The 21,908-nt window shown below is 39.3% G+C and overlaps 1 protein-coding gene across 2 annotated transcripts in view; it reads right to left on the bottom strand.

Annotated features, from left to right (window-relative positions):
- Nucleotides 1-21,908, bottom strand: part of ZFAND3 (zinc finger AN1-type containing 3) — a 328,186-nt gene that overhangs the window by 208,227 nt on the left and 98,051 nt on the right. For both annotated transcript variants that reach the window (XM_070777441.1, XM_019985979.2), the window contains exon 2: nt 12,757-12,797. In XM_070777441.1, coding sequence (XP_070633542.1) covers nt 12,757-12,797 — 41 coding nt within the window. The remainder of the gene's footprint in view (nt 1-12,756; nt 12,798-21,908) is intronic.

The following is a 21,908-nucleotide window of genomic DNA, read 5'->3' as shown; positions in this document are numbered from 1 at the left end:
CGGGATTCTGCTGCCTTATTAAAAACAGACAAAGTTGTCCATGCACTGCCTCCATCTTATTTTACAAACAGTAATTCTTATTTCATTGCTATTTTAAGTATCCTTTTCTGGCATTCTCTTAAGATTATGTACCCTTGTTGGTTTTCTCCAAACCAGAAGTCTTAGCTGAATGTATTTTTTTTTCTCCTCTATAGCCAATATTTAGTTTAACAGTAAATTAAGAAATTTAAAACTTTGGTAATAGTTAAGACTGCTTCCCAGGTGGCTCAGTGGTAAAGAATCCACCTGCAATGCAAGAGACACAGGTTCAATCCCTGAGTCAAGAAGATGCCCTGGAAAAAGAAATGGCAACCCACTCTAGTATTCTTGCCTGGAAAATCCCATGGACAGAGGAGCCTGGAGGGCTACAGTCCACTGGGTTGCAAGAGAGTCACACATGACTTGGCGACTAATATTTAAGACTATTAACATATAGTCAGTTCTACTTGATACACTAAGAACCAGTTTGAGCAGTTGGGGTATTTTTAATGCTATAAAATTTTGTATCGTTAAAGATCATATTTTAGTTATACATTAATGGTCTGAAACTAATGCTCTATCTTGTTTCCCACCATGCCTTCTACGGACTAAGAATTAAGTATAACCAAGAAAAGATCAAAAAGCAACCTTATGATTACCCTCTAATTCAAGCACAAAGGAAACAACCAGACTCAGAACTACTCCAAGTGCCTGCAGCACATGGGGTTAAGACGAGCGAAGCACAGAAGTGTCACGGTGCTTTCTGAGTCTACCTGAGAGTTACCCATGTGCCCACCAAATCTAAAAGAAGCCCATAAAACTGAGTGATCATTTTTATTTAGTCTGCATTTGTCTGAAACCATGAAGCATTAGCACTGAATTCATCACTTTTCATGTCATAGAGGGCCGACTTTATTATATGAAAAGGAGTCAACCAGATCTAAGCAAAGCAGATCTCAGAACTGGGGGGTCTCCAAGCCTCTTTCACAAAGGTGCCCATCAGTACAGAATTTAAGTATACACCTCTTATAGGTCTTTTTGTTTTAAAAATAGTTATATACTCCTACAGTGGATTAAATGGTATGTGTACTCAGTTGGCTCAATCATGTCCAACTCTTTGCAACTCCATGGATTGTAGCCTACCAGGCTCCTCTGTCCATGGAATTCCCCAGGCAAGAATACTAGAGCAGGTTGCCATTTCCTACTCCAGGGGATCTTCTTGACCCAGGGATCGAACCCACACCTCTGGCATCTCCTGCACTGCAGGCAGATTCTTTACCACTGAGCCACACGGGAAGCCCCAGTTAAATGGTGTGCCCCCTTCACAATCCCCCTCCCCCTCCCAAAAAAAAAAGGTCCACCTGGAACCAGTGAATGTAATCTTATTTGGAAATAGGATCTTTGCAAACATAATTAAGGATTTTTTATATAAGATCATCCCAAGTAAGGGTGGGGCCCTAAATCCAATGACACTCATCCTCAGACAAGACAGACACACACTGGTGAGAAAGCCATCTGTAAATAAAGGCAGACTGGAGTAAGGCATCTAACAAGCCAAGGAGGGTTGGCAGCAACCGGAAGCTAGAAGAGGCAAGAAAGAGGTTCTCTCTCAGAGGCTCCAGCCCTGTGGCTGACATCTTGATTTCAGACTTCTGGCCTCCAAAACTCTGAGAGAACAAACTTCTGTTGTTTTAAGCCACCAAATGTGTAGTAATTATAGCAACTTTAGGAAACTGATACCAGTAAGAGTGTATACATTATAAAAACCAGCAATTTTTAAAGAACGATAAAAACAAATCTTAGTAGAAATTCCAACTACCTTGTGCAATATCACCATTAGAAACCACAGCTTTAGACTGATAACGTGGGCAGAACCAAGTTCAAGAAACGGAGCCAAACTATCTCAAAACACTCGGTGACTATTAAATTTCTTCCTCTTTATCTAAAACAATGACACACGCTCACAATTTTTCTACATAGGCCTAAAATAAGTTGTCTTTCTGCTACTTAAAGCACTGAGCATTTTGTTTCCCATTAGAAATGCAACAACTATTTTTGACATAATTTCCATAACAAGATCATCTTCAATTTATCTTGACTAGGTTAATAATTACCCCACTCCAGTACTCTTGCCTGGAAAATCCCATGGACGGAGGAGCCTGGTAGGCTGCAGTCCATGGGGTCGCTAAGAGTCGGACACGACTGAGCAACCTGACTTTCACTTTTCACTTTCCTGCATTGGAGAAGGAAATGGCAACCCCCTCCAGTGTTCTTGCCTGAAGAATCCCAGGGACAGGGGAGCCTGGTTGGCTGCTGTCTATGGGGTCGCACAGAGTCGGACACAACTGAAGCGACTTAGCAGCAGCAGCAGCAGCGTAATAATTAACCACACAATTTTAAAATGCTTATTAGTAAGACAGCAAACTGCTGTAGACTAAGAGGTGAGAAAAGGCTGCCAGGGTTTGGCCTTGCTAATCAGTTAAGGATCTGCTGCCTCTGCCTTGCTTTCAATTGAGAGCAAGGAAGCCACATCACAAAGATAGGGTTTCTAATACAGATACAGTGTTACACAGTCAAGCAAGTGTTAAAACAGAGAGAAAGCGAGAACATGAGGTCATGACAACCGTGGTATAAAAACAGTAGTTGAAAATCAACTTACATGTCTGTCCATCGGCAGAGGACTAGATAAACTGCAGCAGAGTTCAATGAAGGTGACCAATGATTTATCAACCAAACTGGGGCACGGTGAAGTACAAAGGGATAATACTAATTTCACTGATTAAAAAAATCATAAACTAAGACTGTTCCAGGAAATTAAGAAACAAAAATCATAAACTAAGACTGTTCCTGGAAACTAAGACTTTCATGATAATAGATTGTAACAGTTAACATGAACCAGAGCAACATGTGTCAAAATGATTACTTTGGAAAAGCGTTTTGAAAAATACAGGAACTTCCCTGGTGGTCCAGTAGTTAAGACACCATGCTTCCAAAGCCGGGAGTGAAGGTTCAATCCCTGGTCAGGGAACTAAGACCCCACATTCCACATGGCCAAGGATAATAATAAATGCAAGTTGCGGGGTAAGTAGTGTAACAAACCACTTTTACATATCAAAAACAGAATCACACATTGTTTATATAAATACCTATTCATAGTAAAAAGTATAAAGAATAACTATGGTAAAAGAAAACTGTAAGATTTTAGTTCCCTTGTAAGATATGTTATAAAGCAAAAAAAAAAAAACCTACAAAATGTTTACTAATTCTAGGTTAGCTTGTGGACGTTTATTACTACTTTACAATATTCTGAATTTCAGACATCCATACCAGACAGATACACACCAATGGACAGAAAATGATTCAGAGAATCTGATGAGCTAAACTGTCTCTCTCTAACAAATACAAAATGAAGCAGGCTAACAGACTTTTGCCAGGAGAATGCACTGGTCATAGCAAACACCCTCTTCCAACAACACAAGAGAAGACTCTACACATGGACATAACCAGATGGTCAACACTGAAATCAGACTGATTATATTCTTTGCAGCCAAAGATGGAGAAGTTCTATACAGTCAGCAAGAACAAGACCAGGAGCTGACTGTGGCTCAGATCATGAACCCTTCATTGCCAAATTCAGGCTTAAATCGAAGAAAGTAGGGAAAACCACTAGACCATTCAGGCATGACCTAAATCAAATCCCTTATGATTATACAGTGGAAGTGACAAATACATTCAAGGGATTAGATCTGACAGAGTGCCTGAAGAACGACGGACGGAGGTTCATGATATTGTACAGGAGGCAGTGATCAAGACCATCCTCAAAAAGAAATGCAAAAAGGCAAAATGGTTATCTGAGGAGGCCGTACAAACAGCTATGAAGAGAAGAGAAGCAAAAGGCAAAGGAGAAAAGGAAAGATAAACCCACTTGAATGCAGAGTTCCAAAGAACAGCAAGGAGAGGTAAAGCCTTCCTCAGCGATCAATACAAAGAAATAAGAGGAAAACAATAGAATGGGCAAGACTAGAGATCTCTTCAAGATTAATCAGAGATATCACGGGAACTTTTCATGCAAAGATGGGCTCAATAAAGGACAGAAATGGTATGGACCTAACAGAAGCAGAAGATGTTATAACAAGAGGTGGCAAGAATACAAAGAAGAACTATACAAAAAGATCTTCATGACCCAGATATCCATGATGGTGTGATCACCCTCCTAGAGCCAGACATCCTGGAATGTGAAGTCAAGTGGGCCTTGGAAGCATCACTACAAACAAAGCTAGTGGAGGTGATGGAATTCCAGTTGAGCTATTTCAAATCCTGAAAGATGATGCTGTGAAAGTGCTGCACTCAATATGCCAGCAAATTGGGAAAGCTCGCAGTGGTCATAGGACTGGAAAAGGTCAGTTTTCATTCCAATCCCAAAGAAAGGCAATGCCACAGAATGCCCAAACTACCACACAATTGCACTCATCTCACAGACTAGCAAAGTAATGCTCAAAATTCTTCAAGCCAGGCTTTAACAGTACATGAACCGTGAACTTCCAGATGTTCAAGCTGGATTTAGAAAAGGCAGAGGAACCAGAGATCAAACTGCCAACATCCCCTGGATCACTGAAAAAGCAAGAGAGTTCCAGAAAAACATCTACTTATGCTTTATTGACTACGCCAAAGCCTTTAACTATGTGGATCACCACAAACTGTGGAAAATTCTTCAAGAGATGAGAATACCAGACCACCTGACCTGCCTCCTGAGAAATCTGTATGCAGGTCAAGAAGCAACAGTTAGAACTGGACATGGAACAACACACTGGTTCCAAACAGGAAAAGGAGTACGTCAAGGCTGTATACTGGCACCCTGCTTATTTAACTTACATGCAGAGTTAATCATCAGAAAAGCTGGACTAGATGAAGCATAAGCTGGAATCAGGTTTGCCAGGAGAAATATCAATAACCTCAGATATGCAGATGACACTACCCTTACAGCAGAAAGCAAAGAAGAACTAAAGAGCTTCTTGATGAAAGAGAAAGAGGAGAGTGAAAAAGTTGGCTTAAAGCTCAACATTTAGAAAACTAAGATCATGGTATCTGGTCCCATCACTTCATGGCAAATAGATGGGGAAACAGTGACAGACTTTATTTTGGGAGGCTCTAAAATTGTTGCTGTGAAGAAAGCTGAGTGCCAAAGAATTGATGCTTTTGAACTGTGGTGTTGGAGAAGACTCTTGAGAGTCCCTTGGACTGCAAGGAGATCCATCCAGTCCATTCTGAAGGAGATCAGCCCTGGGATTTCTTTGGAAGGAATGATGCTAAAGCTGAAACTCCAGTACCTTGGCCACCTCATGCGAAGAGTTGACTCACTGGAAAAGACACTGATGCTGGGAGGGATTGGGGGCAGGAGGAGAAGGGGACGACAGAGGATGAGATGGCTGGATGGCATCACTGACTTGATGGACATGAGTTTGAGTAAACTCTGGGAGCTGGTGATAGACAGGGAGGCCTGGAGTGCTGCAGTCCATGGGGTCAAATAGAGTCAGACACGACTGAGCAACTGAACTGAACTAACAAATACATGACAATGTGTGTGTTATACTTGAGTAATCTTTCTTGGATTTTTGGCTTTAAAGAAATCAAAGAATAACCAAGTTAACAGTAACCAAGTTAACAGAATTACAAAAACATAAATACCCTATTCAAATGCTTCATTTTAAGAGCAGCAGTTGCCTCTCTTCTGGGAAAAGGTGATTTGAAAAATCGACCTATGACAAGCATACAGATTCTACTATCCTCCTCAAATTCCACCATCCTATAAAATACTCAGAGTGGGTGTTTTCTTTATTCTATTTTACTGATGGATACAGGGTTCCCACAATTTCTAAAAGGGAACATGCATTACAAGAAGTGCTTAAAATGTTCAGATTCACTAAGTTCCTCTTACTATACATCCTCAAAACTCAGCTGTAACCTACTGATACCATTCTTCCTTTCAAAAGTGACTAGAATCAGGCCACTTCTACTCTACACTTCTAACAGGAAATGGAAGCAGAAAAGAATTTAGAGTGTAACTCCAAAGCAGTAAGAGTCCCAGATTCATGAGGAAACTGTTTGCTTATTATTGCCCTGTTCTGAAAAGTTTCTTGAAATTCAAGTCACCTCAAGGAAAACTGCTTGCATTTGGCTTAACTACCACTCCCCATCTCATGCCCACCACTGCTGGATCATTTACCCTGGATGTCAACACTGAGATTCTCTCTGCTGCTGCTGCTGCTGCTAAGTTGCTTCAGTCATGTCCAACTCTGTGCGACCCCATAGACCGAAGCCCACCAGGCTTCCCTGTCCCTGGGATTCTCCAGGCAAGAATACTGGAGTAGGTTGCCATTTCCTTCTCCAATGCATGAAAGTAGAAAGTGAAAGTGAAGTCACTCAGTCGTGTCCAACTCTTAGCCACCCCATGGACTGCAGCCAACCAGGCTCCTCCATCCGTGGATTCTCCAGGCAAGAGTACTGGAGTGGGGTGCCATTGCCTTCTCCGCCCTCTGCTGCTAGCTACAGCCAACTTTATTTTGCTCATTCCAGAAAGAAACTAACCACTTCTGGAGTCTGTCGGACATAAGGAGAATGCACTTAACTTTTAAAAATTTCTAATTTTTGCAATTACTTAATAATAAAAGTCTCAACAAAGTCGAAATTAATTAAAACTCCCGCAAATACTTACTTTGAGACTACCAAAATTAAATTTTTCACATAACCTCCACTCAGCTTTATCCCATGCAACTAAATACATATATTTTAAAACAGTATACAACACATACTTCAATCAGCATTTAAATAATGTCCCTATGTTATTTTTAAAAGAGAAAAAAAAAACCACAAGCTAATGGCATGGTAAATTATGAAACTCTAATCACTTTGGATTTATACAGAAGATTAGACAGCAATGAACAAGCTTGGTAATTTTCAGACTGGATACAACTTATGCAGCAGTGAGGAAAAAGGAACCTTACTTTAATACTAGCTATTTCAATCCCTTAAAGCCTCTTTCCAAAGTCCACTTTAAATTTAAAACAATAAGTAAAACAATATCAAGAAATAAAGTGAATAGGATATTACGATGCTAAGTTAATAATTTTCTCCCAGCTGACAAAGACTACTAACAAATATATTCATTGATAATCACATTTTTCTCCAATGTTAAATACCATAACGCAACATCTATGCTTATTCATGTGAATAGGGACCTGAAAACAGATTCCTTTGAAATCAAGTCCAGTTATCTCTAGAGTCATAGTAGAACATGCTTCCTACATGACATGTATCATTTTCTTTCTTTATCACAATGTTCTTCACCACTAACAAGGCACAGACACAACTAATTACGAAGCAAAAGTATGCTTAACTATCTTTCCACTAAGAAATATATATCTGAAAATTACACTGAAACTAATTTTCAGAAAATTAAATTAACCATTACAAGTTGAGATGATTTATCTCCTTTAATCTTCAACTGACAAGACACGTGGAAACTGACGTAGTAATGCACTAAAAGTATTACTTTTTAAAGGAAATATTCTATAAAATGGGCTTCCCTAATGGCTCAGCAGTAAAGAATCTGCCTGTGATGCAGGAACAGGAGATATGATCACTGGGTCAAGAAGATCCCCTGGAGGAGGGCATGGCAACCCAAGCAAGTATTCTTGCCTGGAGAATGCCACGGACAGAGGAGACTGGCCAGATACAGTCCATGCAGTTGCAAAGAGTCGGATACAACTGAAGCAACTTAGCATATACACTCACAATTCTTAAAGGGTTAGAAAACAACTTCCCACACTGTGATTAATCATCCCTCCCTTATTTTTCCAATTTTATGTGAATCACGGAATAGCAAGTTTCTTAAAAGTTAGGCTTAAATGGAACAATATGTTCAAAATCATGTCTGCAGTTTAGAAGAACCCGCTTACTTTGATTTTGCAATGAAGTACTTTTGTCAGTCAATAAATAGACATATTAGGGTCCTTTTTCTTTTTTAAGAAATTGCTAAAAATTATTAAAAACCACATATATGCAATCTAAAGGTCTTTAAGAATAAACTGGTTCTTTTTACACTCAGCACTTGTTAAGTTTGTCTTCTGATAAGCATCTGTCATCAAAGAATCTACTGAAACAATTTCCCACCCCTTGGAAACTATCTTCAGGCTCACTCCCTTGTAACGTATAACGGTCCATGGATCACAGCTACTCTCTGGTTACCAGACTCCTCCGTCCCCCACAGCAAGCATTTCCGAGGATGGTAGAGATGAGTTACTTCAGTCAGGTCATTAAAATCTCTGCCTCCCCCACTTGTGATCATCCTGTTTGATATTTCTGACATACATATTTTTTTCAGCAAACTCATTATGTGAAAAGCATTGCTTTAATGATAGCTGAGCTTCAATACAGTAGTACGGGAGGTCGTTGTGAATTTGATACTAAATGTCCCTAAAAGTCTAGATCAGTTGGTATCTAAAACTCAAAAATTCATAAAATGAGTTTGCACTCAAACAGAAGTAACACCCCAGGCATTTCTATAGTTTTAAGAGGCAAGACCACCTTCTGTATACCCTAACACAGCTCAAGGAAATTGGGATCAGTTCATGCTTCCACATAGAAAATTACATAGTCCAAGTTAGTCAAGAGCTCAGAGCAAACCAAGATCATAAGAAATCAGCTGGTTAACACCTTGTCTAAAGATAGAAGGGAAATATGCCCTATTTTCCAAAGAGAATGAGATCTCCAGTAACTCAATGACTTTCCAATGAATTTCTGCAATTCAGTGGCTTTAAACTTTTTAAACCATACTCCATTGTAACATATATTTATATCACAACCCACTGCACATTATTTTCATTTATGTATCTCAGAAATTTCACAAATAATATCTTACCCTTGATATCTGTGATGCACCCAGACTGTTTTCCATTGTACTCAAATTTTAAATGCTAAATTGATTTCTATACCCACTAATGATCCACAATACAGTTTGAAAAACTGCATTAAAAAGTAGTGTTTCAACCAATAAAATGTTTATATCATCCTAATATAACTATCAGTAGCATGTCAAGAAATTTTTTGCTTTCTATTATAAATATTTACTGATTTGTTAAGTAAAGCCATACAAAAAGCCAATATGAAATGTTTAATGAAAAACAAGAGTATGGCAGGTAACATAAAGGGGGTAGAAAAAGTTAAAACTAGACAAGACTTTAAACATGTTTTTACTCATTTTATTCAATTTAATGCAAATATGTTGTAACAAACTCACTTTCCCACCATAGCTTTGAAAATGAATCTTGAAAAATCTCTTTAACTAACCTAATGGTACACAACAGCTATGTTTAAAGCAACTTTTCCACCTTTTAAAGTATATATACACTTTAAGATACACTTTATTTTTTTTTTAATTTACCAGAATACATTTATTCATAAAATAACATTTGTATGGCTTATGAAATTCATCTTATGAAATTCTTTGATATCATTTCACGTATTTCAACAAACTGAGGAGAAAGTTTTTTTTTTTTTTTTTTTTTCATGTTTCAATGCCATTCTCCCAAATCTTCCCACCCTCTCCCTCTCCCACAGAGTCCATAAGACTGTTCTATACATCAGTGTCTCTTTTGCTGTCTCGTATACAGGGTTATCGTTACCATCTTTCTAAATTCCATATATATGCGTTAGTATACTGTATTGGTGTTTTTCCTTCTGGCTTACTTCACTCTGTATAATAGGCTCCAGTAAGATACACTTTAAAAGACTACTTAAAATCACAGAGGCTTTTGGACAAAGTAATCTTCATGCTGTCTTGCACATTTCATGCCTTTGCTGCAATAATGCATTTCTATACTTTATCTTCATACACCAACAAAATCCACCACTTTATCTTTAAAGTTCAATGATCTTTTTTCTTCTGAATTTCAAAAAGAACACCAAATGCTGCTTCAGCAAGCAAGATGTTGTTTATGAGTCATTCCTTTCAAATGAGGTTGGGGAAATCAGGAGCAGAGGGGTAGAGATAAAGAAGAAAAGAGAGAATATTTTCATTACACACTTGAAAATATTCTCAATATTTTTAAAAGCAAAAATAACAAAGCTGTACAAAGTGTAAATGGACACAGACCACCAGAGATTCAAAAAATAATGACAACCATAGAAAATAAAACTGTAACAAATCCAAAGAAACATGGCTGAACTATTTTCACTGATAATCTTTAAATTTTATATTTATTTAGGGGCATGAGACAGTTCTTTGAGTACTGGACGTGAACCACCTGACTCAAGGTACCTGACTTTCCCCCCAGCTACACTTCACTGAATCACATGGGGGAACTAGTTTTACATGGAGAAAGACACACAACATACATGTTGTCTCACTGCTACTCTATCTTTACTACAAATGAAAACATGGAAGTGTTAGGTCTCTCAGTCATATCTCACTCTGTAACCCCATGGACTGCAGCTGGTCAGGCTCCTGTCCATGGAATTCCCCAGGCAAGAAGACTGGAGTGGGTAGCCATTCCCTTCTGAAGGGGATCTTCCCAACCCAAGGACTGAACCTGGGTCTCCTGCATTGCACGCCGATTATTTACCATCTGAGCCATAAACTCTCACCAGTGAGAAAGCATTTCTTCATATTTGTTATTGCAGATAAGCAGAGCAAGAAAAGCAGAACACATTCACTTACCATGGCAGAGATTCCGTTAAAAATTGAATAAAAGGTACCTTACCAGTACCTTTTCCTTTTAAAAACCTAAAGAATTTGACAAGTTCCAGACTTTTAACAGAAACAAACTGCCAACTTTCCCAACCTTCCCAACTCCATCCAACCTATCCCCTAGTTTAGGCATAATGGTCTAAAGATCACACTATGATTATTTCTTTGTCCAACAGCACAGTGAATAGAAGATGAATACTGACAAAGATTCTCTCCTCAACCAAATTCCAGCCAGGGTCTGTCCTCTCCTCAACCATGCTTCAACCTTGGCCCATAAAAACTAGAGTATCAACACAAATGATTTCATATACTCATATCCCCCTATGCTAATAGATGTAAATAACCACTAATACAGTTTTTAACAGCTCAAGGACCCATCCCGAGGATGGTCCTAGTCCCTCTTATTAAAGTGCCTCTCTGCGAAAGCTCAAAGCTGCCAAAACAATTTAAGATCTGTTCTAGCCAAAAGCTAACCATAGGCCCCTGACTACCCTATCCTACAGCATTTACTTAAAATGGCTTAAAATGTGAATGCTTCCTTCATCCCCCTTTGAGATGTATGTGCATCTACTAAAACTCAATCACTCAGTAGTGTCCTTCTCAAGGACATGAAAGCCATTTCTCTAACTGTACTCACTGGGAAGAATAGGGCTTCAATCTCTCACTTCCTCTCCGTAGGAGGATAAAATCCTCACTTCAATAACTGTCAACTAACACACACAGCCAGGCTAATCATCATTTATACTAACCAGCCCTTTGTGATTTTTCTACTCCCCTGATCATCCTGAGACAAGCTAGCAATCCCTCCCCTACTCCCTCATTCTCCCTTTAAAATGCCCAGTTCCCTCTAGACAAGTCCCCTCTTCCCTACTACAGCAGTGTGTTACTGATTAAAATCTGTCCTTAACCTAACTTGTGTGCTGGTTTGTCTTTGACAAAATAATAAAAGTAATTAAAAAGGTAATAATGAAAGGTAAACATATCCCAATTAATAAAGACTTACATAAGATCATTAGATGTGGAGTTCTTAAAAAACAAACAAACAATCTTAAAGTTTTAACTTCGTGAAAGTGAAAGTCACTCAGTCGTGTCCGATTCTGTGTGACCCTAAGGACTGACTAGTCCATGGAATTCTCTAGGCCAGAATACTGAAGTGGGTAGCTATTCCCTTCTCCAGGGGACCTTCCCAACCCAGGGATCAAACCCAGGTCTCCCGCACTGCAGGTGGATTCTTTATCAGTTGAGTCACCAGTGAAGCCCAAGAACAGTGGAGTGGGTAGCCTATCCCTTCTCCAACGGATCTTCCCAAACCAGGGTCTCCTACATTGCAGACAGATTCTTTACCAACTGTGCTAAGAGGGAAGCCCACTAACTTCATGAAGGAGTCATAAATCAAGGAGTCAATCAATCAGCATTTAGGGGGTGGAAACGGCCCTTGGCAAACATCAAGCCTAAGCCCTTCATGTTACAAATGATTAATCTAATGCCCAAAGAGGTTAAGTGACTTACCCAAGGTGATTTCGATGAGGGTCTGAATTTGAAAAGCCAATTCAGCATTATTCTCTTTCTGACTCCAACATGAAAATATTCTTTCTCTTGTATTCTCATTGGTAAAAGCAACCTTCACCATTAGTCATTCAAGTCAACATCAAAGATGAATATATACATATATATATATATATATGTATATATAAAACCCCTCTATAACATGAGTGTTTACAATCCCACTATAGCCCAACAACCGTAAACTGAGGAAAGTTTGTTTGAGACAAGTACACATAAGATTCCATTTCACTCAGGGAAGACTTTTTCAACAGTTCTAAACAAATATATAAAGCAACTTGGTGAAGAGAAACTACTTTCACACACAAGCAAAGAAAATAAAAACCCACGCATAAACCCAAAAGATAGACAGCCTTAAAATAATTTAGACCGTCTTGAAAACCGAAAGAAGAAAAATAAAAATAAATTGAAAACCCTTTTTCTGCACTTACCAGCAAAGCATTTGGAACAGAGGTTCATAGTCTTGCTGGACCTGGGGCAAAAAAAAAGAAAGAAAAGAAAGAAGAGCTAAAACTTCAGTTATCACTCTAATCAAAACATAAAGATGTTTGAAACCTAAGCCAAGATCTTCCTGGCCAAGGAACTAAACTAATAAACTAATGAGAAATCCCTAGCCAGCCAGCCACCCCTACCCCACAACAAAACAAAAACAAGACAAAAATAAAATAACAATATAAAGCACACCTTTGTAATCTATGAGTTAGCCAATATGTTATTTTTTGTGACTAGCAGCTTATATGGTGGCAAGTTCAGGAATACTGTAAAAGGCCCATAACATAATAAAAGAATGAATTTATCCCACAATTGCCACATTCCCTGTGTTTATAATGGAACACGTATCACAAACTCATCAAAAAAGGGAAAATTTTATCTGTAAAGAGGTAAAACTTGCTCCTGATGTACACACTTGATTACCTCTATAATATTACTTTTGTCTTCTTTCCCCTCATTCTAGTCCAATTTCAGATCCTGGTCACATTATGACCTTGTCATTTAAAATTCTTTTTACAGATGTTCCCAATCAAATTATTTTTCATGTCCTTTCATCTGTTAATAATAACTACACTTCACTGAATACTAAATTGGGATGGGCACTTAACATACACGATCTTATTAATCCTCCCAGCATCCCAAGACTGAGTATTACCACACTGCTTTGTTTCTAAAATGCACTTTTTTAAAAAGTCCCATTAACATTTCTACAACCAGGAAACATCACAGAACTGGCTACAAGTGATAAATAATTTAAAGAGGAAATGTTTCCACCATGTCCTCCAAGGAGTTATTAAACTGAATGGTCTTAGAAATCAAAGCCATACAGTCTCATCCCCATTTAAGAGGGGAGTAGCTTGCCCACGGGCACATCGCTGGGGAAATGACTGCAGAGGAAGCTTCTGACCTAGGGTCTGAGCTAACTCCAAAGGCCATACGAACTACAAAAACCTTCTAGAATACTCTTGGTTGAGTAAACTGACCTTCTACAGCCTCATTCCTCAGCAATTCCCCTTCCAATATCTGAGCCTTTATCCAGAGCCACTCATACACATGGAATATGGCAACCATCTTTTGCCCTCCTCAGTAAACTTTACAATTAATGAAAGCCTCCCTCAGGAAGTATTCCCTGATGATCATGACTGTCTTCTAATATACTGAGACCCAAGATCTGTCAGTAATTATCACAGAGTGATAAAATGAGGAGACGGGGCGTGAAAGGAGGCAGGAAGAGGTCACTAGAGTTCTCTATCCCAGAAGAGATGCTATGTAGACAGCGGTTAGGCACTCAGGTGTGTCCGACTCTCTGCAACCCCATGGAATAATATGAAGACATCAAAGGTGGTAAGAAAGTTTTCAGTATTGATAAAATGAATAAAAATTTTTTAAAAATGGACAAAGAGATTTGTTAACAGTGACATCTAACATTTATTACATGTCTACCACATGGTTAAGCATAACACCAAATTCCTTTAACCTTATTTTTATCAAAGAGCAAACTGAAGTGCCAAGAGGGTATATAACTTTCCTAGGTTTACAGCACTCTTAAGTAGATGAACCTGATCTAATTCCAAAGCCTGTGTTCTTTTCATCATGCTGAACTAGGGCCCCTGCCTCAGTACAGAAGCTAAGAGGAACATACTCTAGACATTGGGGAGAATGGTCCTACACCTGAAGATTTAATCTATGGTAATCAAGGCAGCACACGGAAAAAGTAAAGCCCTTAACCTGGAGGAAGCAAAACTTCTGCCCTCCTCTCCAAATACACATAAAATACACAGGAAAGCAACCCAAGGCTGCCAGTCATTTCTGTTCCAACCCAAGGAAGAACTGAGGATGAAGGAATTTCTTTGTTGACAGAACGATCCCCAGGAGGAAGGTCTCCTCCTGATGTGATCACTGTCTCTTGCCCCTCCGGTGCCACAGAGAGACAGAGGTAACTGTTCATCCTCTGCTGCTCCCCAGGATCCAGCAGGAAGCACGGAGAGCCTGAGAGAAGAAGTGAGGGCACCAGGAATCAAGGGTGCCAGTTTTCACGTCTGTGTTTCACCAGCTGGTAAGAAAAAATGGCAATGCAGCATTTTTTCCCTCTTGCCCTTATCTCTCTTCAGATACTTGATGCATTATATCCACTTCAGATGGCCGATGCATATATACCCACTATAGCCATATATTATATCCATTCTACTTTCTAAGTAGGAACTTTTCAGCAACACAGTTATCAATCAGGCTATGAAAGAAATAACACAGATACTGATATTATTAATCAAAACAGAGATGTCTAAAATCTGAAAAAAACCCAGATTTTGGCCACAGAATTAATACCTACTGGTAATGCCAACTTGGATCCCATATGTCAGCAACAGTGAACTTGAAAAAACTGGCAGAGGCTTCTGAGACTCTTGCTCCTTTTTCATGGTTGACACATTAAACTTGAAGCAAATCACACATATACAACTACCAAAAAACATAGTGTGATCATCCTGCACAGTCTTGGACAGACTACTACAAGTACTCTATGTGGCAGCAAGTATGAAAGAGAGATACTGGGCGGTGCAAGGGTAACTGCAGTTTTTGCATTGTTGAAATTTGCCATTTGATATTGGAGTACATTCTTAAACAAGTGTGGTTATGTCATAAATCATTTTAATGCACATTTCTCACTTGATTTTTTCTTTGCTAATAACAACAACACAAGAGAAGACTCTACACATGGACATCACCAGATGGTCAACACCGAAATCAGATTGATTATATTCTTTGCAGGCAAAGATGGAGAAGCTCTATACAGTCAGCAAAAACAAGACCGGGAGCTGACTGTGGCTCAGATCATGAACTCCTTATGGCCAAATTCAGACTTAAATTGAAGAAAGTAGGGAAAACCACTAGACCATTCAGGTATGACCTAAATCAAATCCCTTATGATTATACAGTGGAAGTGAGAAATACATTTAAGGGCCTAGATCTGATAGACAGAGTGCCTGATGAACTATGGACTGAGGTTCATGACACTGTACAGGAGACAGGGATCAAGACCATTCCCATGGAAAAGAAATGCAAAAAAGCAAAATGGCTGTCTGGGGAGGCCTTACAAATAGCTGTGAAAAGAAGAGAAGCGAAAAGCAAAGGGGGAAAGGAAAGATATAAGCATCTGAATGCAGAGTTCCAAAGAATAGCAAGGAGAGATAAGAAAGCTTTCCTCAGCAATCAATGCAAAGAAATAGAGGAAAACATCAGAATGGAAAAGACTAGGGATCTCTTCAAGAAAATCAGAGATACCAAAGGAACATTTCATGCAAAGATGGGCTCGAAAAAGGACAGAAATGGTATGGACCTAACAGAAGCAGAAGATATTAAGAAGACGTAGCAAGAATACACAGAAGAACTATACAAAATAGATCTTTACAACCCAGATAATCATGATGGTGTGATCACTCACCTAGAGCCAGACATCCTGGAATGTTAAGTCAAGTGGACCTTAGAAAGCATCACTACGATCAAAGCTAGTGGAGGTGATGGAATTCCAGTTGAGCTATTCCAAATCCTGAAACATGATGCTGTGAAAGTGCTGCACTCAATATGGCAGCAAATTTGGAAAACTCAGCAGTGGCCACACGACTGGAAAAGGTCCGTTTTCATTCCAATCCCAAAGAAAGGCAATGCCAAAGAATGCTCAAACTACCACACAATTGCACTCATCTCACACGCTAGTAAAATAATGCTCAAAATTCTCCAAGCCAGGCTTCAGCAGTACATGAACCGTGAACTTCCAGATGTTCAAGCTGGTTTTAGAAACGGCAGAGGAATCAGAGATCAAATTGCCAACATCTGCTGGATCATCGAAAAAGCAAGAGAGTTCCAGAAAAACATCTACTTCCGCTTTATTGACTATGCCAAAGCCTTTGACTGTGTGGATCACAATAAACTGTGGAAAATTCTGAAAGAGATGGGAATACCAGACCATCTGACCTGCCTCTTGAGAAACCTATATGCAGGTCAGGAAGCAACAGTTAGAACTGGACATGGAACAGACAGGTTCCAAGTAGGAAAAGGAGTACGTCAAGGCTGCATATTGTCACCCTGCTTATTCAACTTATATGCAGAGTACATCATGAGAAATGCTGGGCTGGAAGAAGCTCAAGCTGGAATCAAGATTGCTGGGAGAAATATCAATAACCTCAGACATGCAGATGACACCACCCTTAAGGCAGAAAGTGAAGAGGAACTAAAAAGCCTCTTGATGAAAGTGAAAGAAGAGAGTGAAAAAGTTGGCTTACAGCTCAACGTTCAGAAAACTAAGATCATGGCATCTGGTCCCGTCACTTCATGGGAAATAGATGTGGAAACAGTGTCAGACTTTATTTTGGGGAGCTCCAAAATCACTGCAGATGGTGACTGCAGCCATGAAATTAAAAGACGCTTACTCCTTGGAAGGAAAGTTATGACCAACCTAGATAGCATATTCAAAAGCAGAGACATTACTTTGCCAACAAAAGTCCACCTAGTCAAGGCTATGGTTTTTCCAGTGGTCATGTATGGATGTGAGAGTTGGACTGTGAAGAAAGCTGAGCGCCGAAGATGCTTTTGAACTGTGGTGTTAGAAAAGACTCTTTAGAGTCCCTTGGACTGCAAGGAGATCCAACCAGTCCGTTCTAAAAGAGATCAGCCCTGGGATTTCTTTGGAAGGAATGATGCTGAAGCTGAAACTCCAGTACTTTGGCCACCTCATGCGAAGAGTTGACTCATTGGAAAAGACTCTGATGCTGGGAGGGATTGGGGGCAGGAGGAGAAGGGGACGACAGAGGATGAGATGGCTGGATGGCATCACTGACTCGATGGACGTGAGTCTGAGTGATCTCCGGGAGTTGGTGATGGACAGGGAGGCCTGGCGTGCTGCGATTCATGGGGTCGCAAAGAGTCAGACATGACTGAGCGACTGAACTGAACTGAATGACATTAGTTGTTTATATTTAGAGTTTAGAAATGATGTTAGACAAAAAGCAAATTCAAGCTATTTTCCTGAGTTCAAAATGGGTTGTAAAGCAGTGGATACAACCCGTAACATCAACAGCATATCTGGCCCAGGAACTGCTAATGAACGTACAGTGCAGTGGTGGTTCAAGAAGTTTTGCAAAGGAGATGAGAATCTTGAAGACGAAGAGTGTAGTGGCAGCCATCGTAAGTTGACAAAGACCAACTGAGAGCCATCATCAAAGCTGATCCTCTTACAACTACATGAGAAGTTGTCAAGGAACTCAATGTTGACCATTCTATGGTCATTCAGCATTTGAAGCAAACTGGAAAGATGAAAAAGCTCAATAAGTGGGTGCCTCTTGAGCTGAACAAAAATTAAAAACATCATCGTTTTGAAGTGACCTCTTCTCTTTTTTATGCAACAATAACAAACCATTTCTTGGTTGGATTGTCATATGCAACAATAAGTGGATTCTATATGACAACCAGCAATAACCTACTCAGTGGCTGAACCAAGAAGCTTCAAAGCACTTCCCAAAGCCAAACTTGCACCCCAAAAAAGGTCATGGTCATTGTTTGATGGTCTGCTGCCCATCTGATCCACTACAGCTTTCTGAATCTTGGTGAAACCATTACATCTGAGAAGTATGCTCAGCAAATTGATGAGATGCACCAAAAACTGCAACATCTGCAGCTGGCATTGATCAACAAAAAGGGCCCAGTTATGTTTGTACCAATCTGATTCTTAAGTCTCCACTGCTCCAAAGAAACTGCTCTTACTGAGATATCCAATGGCTACCATGTTTCTAAAACCAAATTTGAAGATGTCAAATCTTAATCCCTGAAATTTACAATCCATGGAATTCATTTTATTGGGGAAAGGTCTTTGCACAAAAATTAAGCTAAAGATTTTGAGTTTACTCTGTATTATCGCAGTGGGCCCTGAATGAATGGATTAGAAATGCTTTTGTGACAGGCAAGAAAGTTTGGAAAAACACAGTGAGGAGAAGGCAAAGTGAAGATGGAGGCAGAGCCTGGAGGAATGTGGTCACAAAGCTAGGGATGCTGGAGCAGCCACTGGAAGTAGAAAGAGACAAGGAATGGGTTTTTCCCTAAAGCCGCCCAGAAGGCAGGCAGTTCTGCCAGATTTGGGGCTTACTAGGCTTCAGAAACTTAGGAGAACATATTTCTATTGTTTCAAGCCATCAGATTTGTGGTTAATTTGTTAGAGCAGCCCCAGAAAACTGATACACAGGGTTATGACCCTGACATCATCTTACTCCCTTCTCTCTCAGCATCATTAACCAAATCCATCCTTCTCGAAACTCTACTTTTGTCTTCTTGTCACTCAGGTCCCAGATCTAATCTACCCACTACCCGCCACCCCATTTCCCTCCCACATAACAGCTACCTCTCAGCCACCTTCACTGGCTCCTCCACTGTCAAGGCCTTTGTGTGGAGGTCCCAGGACTCAGTCCTACTTCCAACTTAGTGATCTCACATAGTCCCATGGCTTTAAATGCTATACACTGAAGACTCACAAATGTATACATTTGTCCCAAACCTCTTCACCTTCTTCCAAAGTCATACATCCAATTGCTTATGTGACATCTTTACATGTAGCTCAGACACAACATTTCAAACTAGAACATTCAACGTTCCCCCTAAATTTGCCTGTCCCTTTTTGTCCACCTTTATAAATGGCAACATCTTCTACCCAGTTGCTCAAGTCAAAAATCTAAACATCAACTTTGATTTCCCTCTTTTCTGCAGTCTCTCATACACAATACTGAGCAAGATCCACCAGCTCTATTTCCAAACAGACTTAAATTTGTCAACTTCTCTCCTTCACCAGTGCTTCCACCGTGACCACCACGCTCTCACCTAGCCACAGTAAATGACTTTCCAGTGGTCTCCCCAGGCCCATGCGTCACCCTTGACGATGATTTTCTACACAGCAGCCAAAGCAATCTTTTATTTAAAAGCTAAGTTGTGCTATTTTCTTTCTTAATTCCATCCAATAATTTCCTATTGCATTTAGTGTAAAATTCAAACTTCTTACGAAAGCCTTAGCCCCTCACGACCTGTCTCCGCCCACCTCTCCTCTTCCTTCCTTACATTTCGCTCGTCTCACCTACCACACTTCAGTTACACTCGCCTTTTTATCTGTTCCTAGAAATCAATGTAGAGCTCCTGCCCACGCTGTCCCCTCTACCCTTAATCACTGTAAGATTGCGTCTTTCTTCTTCACTCGGGTCCTAGTTCGAACCTCCTCAGTAGGTTTCAACTGACCACCCAATTTACATTAGTCAGCTTCTTGTTTTCTTCACAACACACCCTTCTTTGATACCTCATCACCGGTCTGTTGTGCACTGACTCTCCTTCAACACCAGAATGTAAGTGTCGTAAGAGCAAAGACCCTCTTGGGCACTCTTGTTTGGTACGTAACAGGCATCCAATAAATACTTGGTAAGTGGGGAAAAAATGAATCCTCTCTTGAAGGTATGAACCATAAAAAAATCTAAGAAAAATTTTAAATATATTTTGTAAAAGTCATAGAAGACCTCCTAGAAGGTCTGTAAAACCTCCTAGAAGACAGGGCATCCACAATTCCTACAGCTGTCAGCCTGTGGTCTCTCAGGAGTTGTCACACTGTAATGCCTATAAATGGTAGCTAATGCCACACTGTGTACCTGGCATGATCTGTCACTCATGAGGTTAACAGGTGGCAGACACTTTCAGAAGTTTTCTTCCCATGAGATAAAGTTGCAAAGAATCCAGCTTAAACTGTTTTCTTCTTTCAATAAATACTGTTTAGTGATATTTCTGGTTTTGAAAATACATATCTCTTGTACAAAATTTAGAAAGAGAACAGAAGCATTTAAGCAAAATGCCAAAGATCACTGATAATCCTTCCCCCAAACATAAGAGTAACATTCTGAAATCATTCCTTCTTATCTTTATGGATAGATATATGTAATAAGAACTTATATTTAACAGTATTGGTAAAGTTGTGTGGTATGCTCATATATGTTTTTATAACATATACACACTGCATATTTTATCTTGCATACATCAAATAATTCACAAAAAATATATAATACAATAAGCAAATTTCATTTTTTATTTCCATTCTTCAAAAACATTCTTGCTGCTCTGTAACAGTTCATTATATACTAATAGTATAATTTAGTCACTTTCTTACTGTTGAATATTTAATCTTTTTTCTAGATTTCTATTATAAATGTTGCTATAATGAGCATTTTTAGACATAAATCTTCCATCACAAGTCTTTGACTGAATAACTTTCTTAAAACTGACTCTGAGAAGGACATTACTGAGATGAAAAAGTATGATTTGGTAAATACTGCCAAATTACTTCCCAGATAAGTTCTACCAATTTATACTTTCATCAAAAGCATCTGAAAGTACATTTTTTCCCATGTACTCTTACCAACATTAAGTAATTAATTTCAAATCTTTGTTTGATGGGAGAAATGGTTATCTTGCTTTAATCATGTGTTTTCTTTTGAAATAAAAAAACCTAAATTTGAAAGATAGTAATTTTTTTTAATGAAAAATAAATGAACCTTCTAGCTAATTTGTCTCAAGGAATTAGAAGAACATTCCTAATAACTGAGAATTCTAAAAACATTTTATTTACAATACTGTTTTCTTGACATTCATACAACACCCTCTCTCACCAAGCAGGAACACACACACACCAGGCCCCCCTGAAATACTGCAACACAAATGTGGAAATAAAAGCAACCCTGACGCTGTGTCAGTGAGGAAGAAACTGAGGCACAATAAAAACAGAGACGAGTCAAAAGGAAACACAAAAGTATCAGCACGTAAATATGCCAAGCTGTTCCAGCCTAACATCTCTGTATTTCTCTAGGTTAGACATGGATCATAACATTTGTAAAAACTCTAGACGACAAAGGGATTTCTTTCTTAATGAAGAAAACCAATCTGCAAAAACCAACTAGTCACATTTCCTAATTCAATCTCTTTAATAATCCAAAGGAAGGAGGAGAAGACAGGGAAAGGAGGAGAGTTGGGCAAGGATGTGTGTATACATGCAAAGACGGAAAAAACAAACCACAATGCCTTC

The sequence above is a fragment of the Bos indicus genome, chromosome 23, assembly GCF_029378745.1.
Source record: "Bos indicus isolate NIAB-ARS_2022 breed Sahiwal x Tharparkar chromosome 23, NIAB-ARS_B.indTharparkar_mat_pri_1.0, whole genome shotgun sequence".
Lineage (NCBI taxonomy): Eukaryota > Metazoa > Chordata > Mammalia > Artiodactyla > Bovidae > Bos > Bos indicus.
The sequence above is the reverse complement of the archived record's forward strand: the minus strand, read 5'-3'. Positions and strand labels throughout refer to the sequence as shown.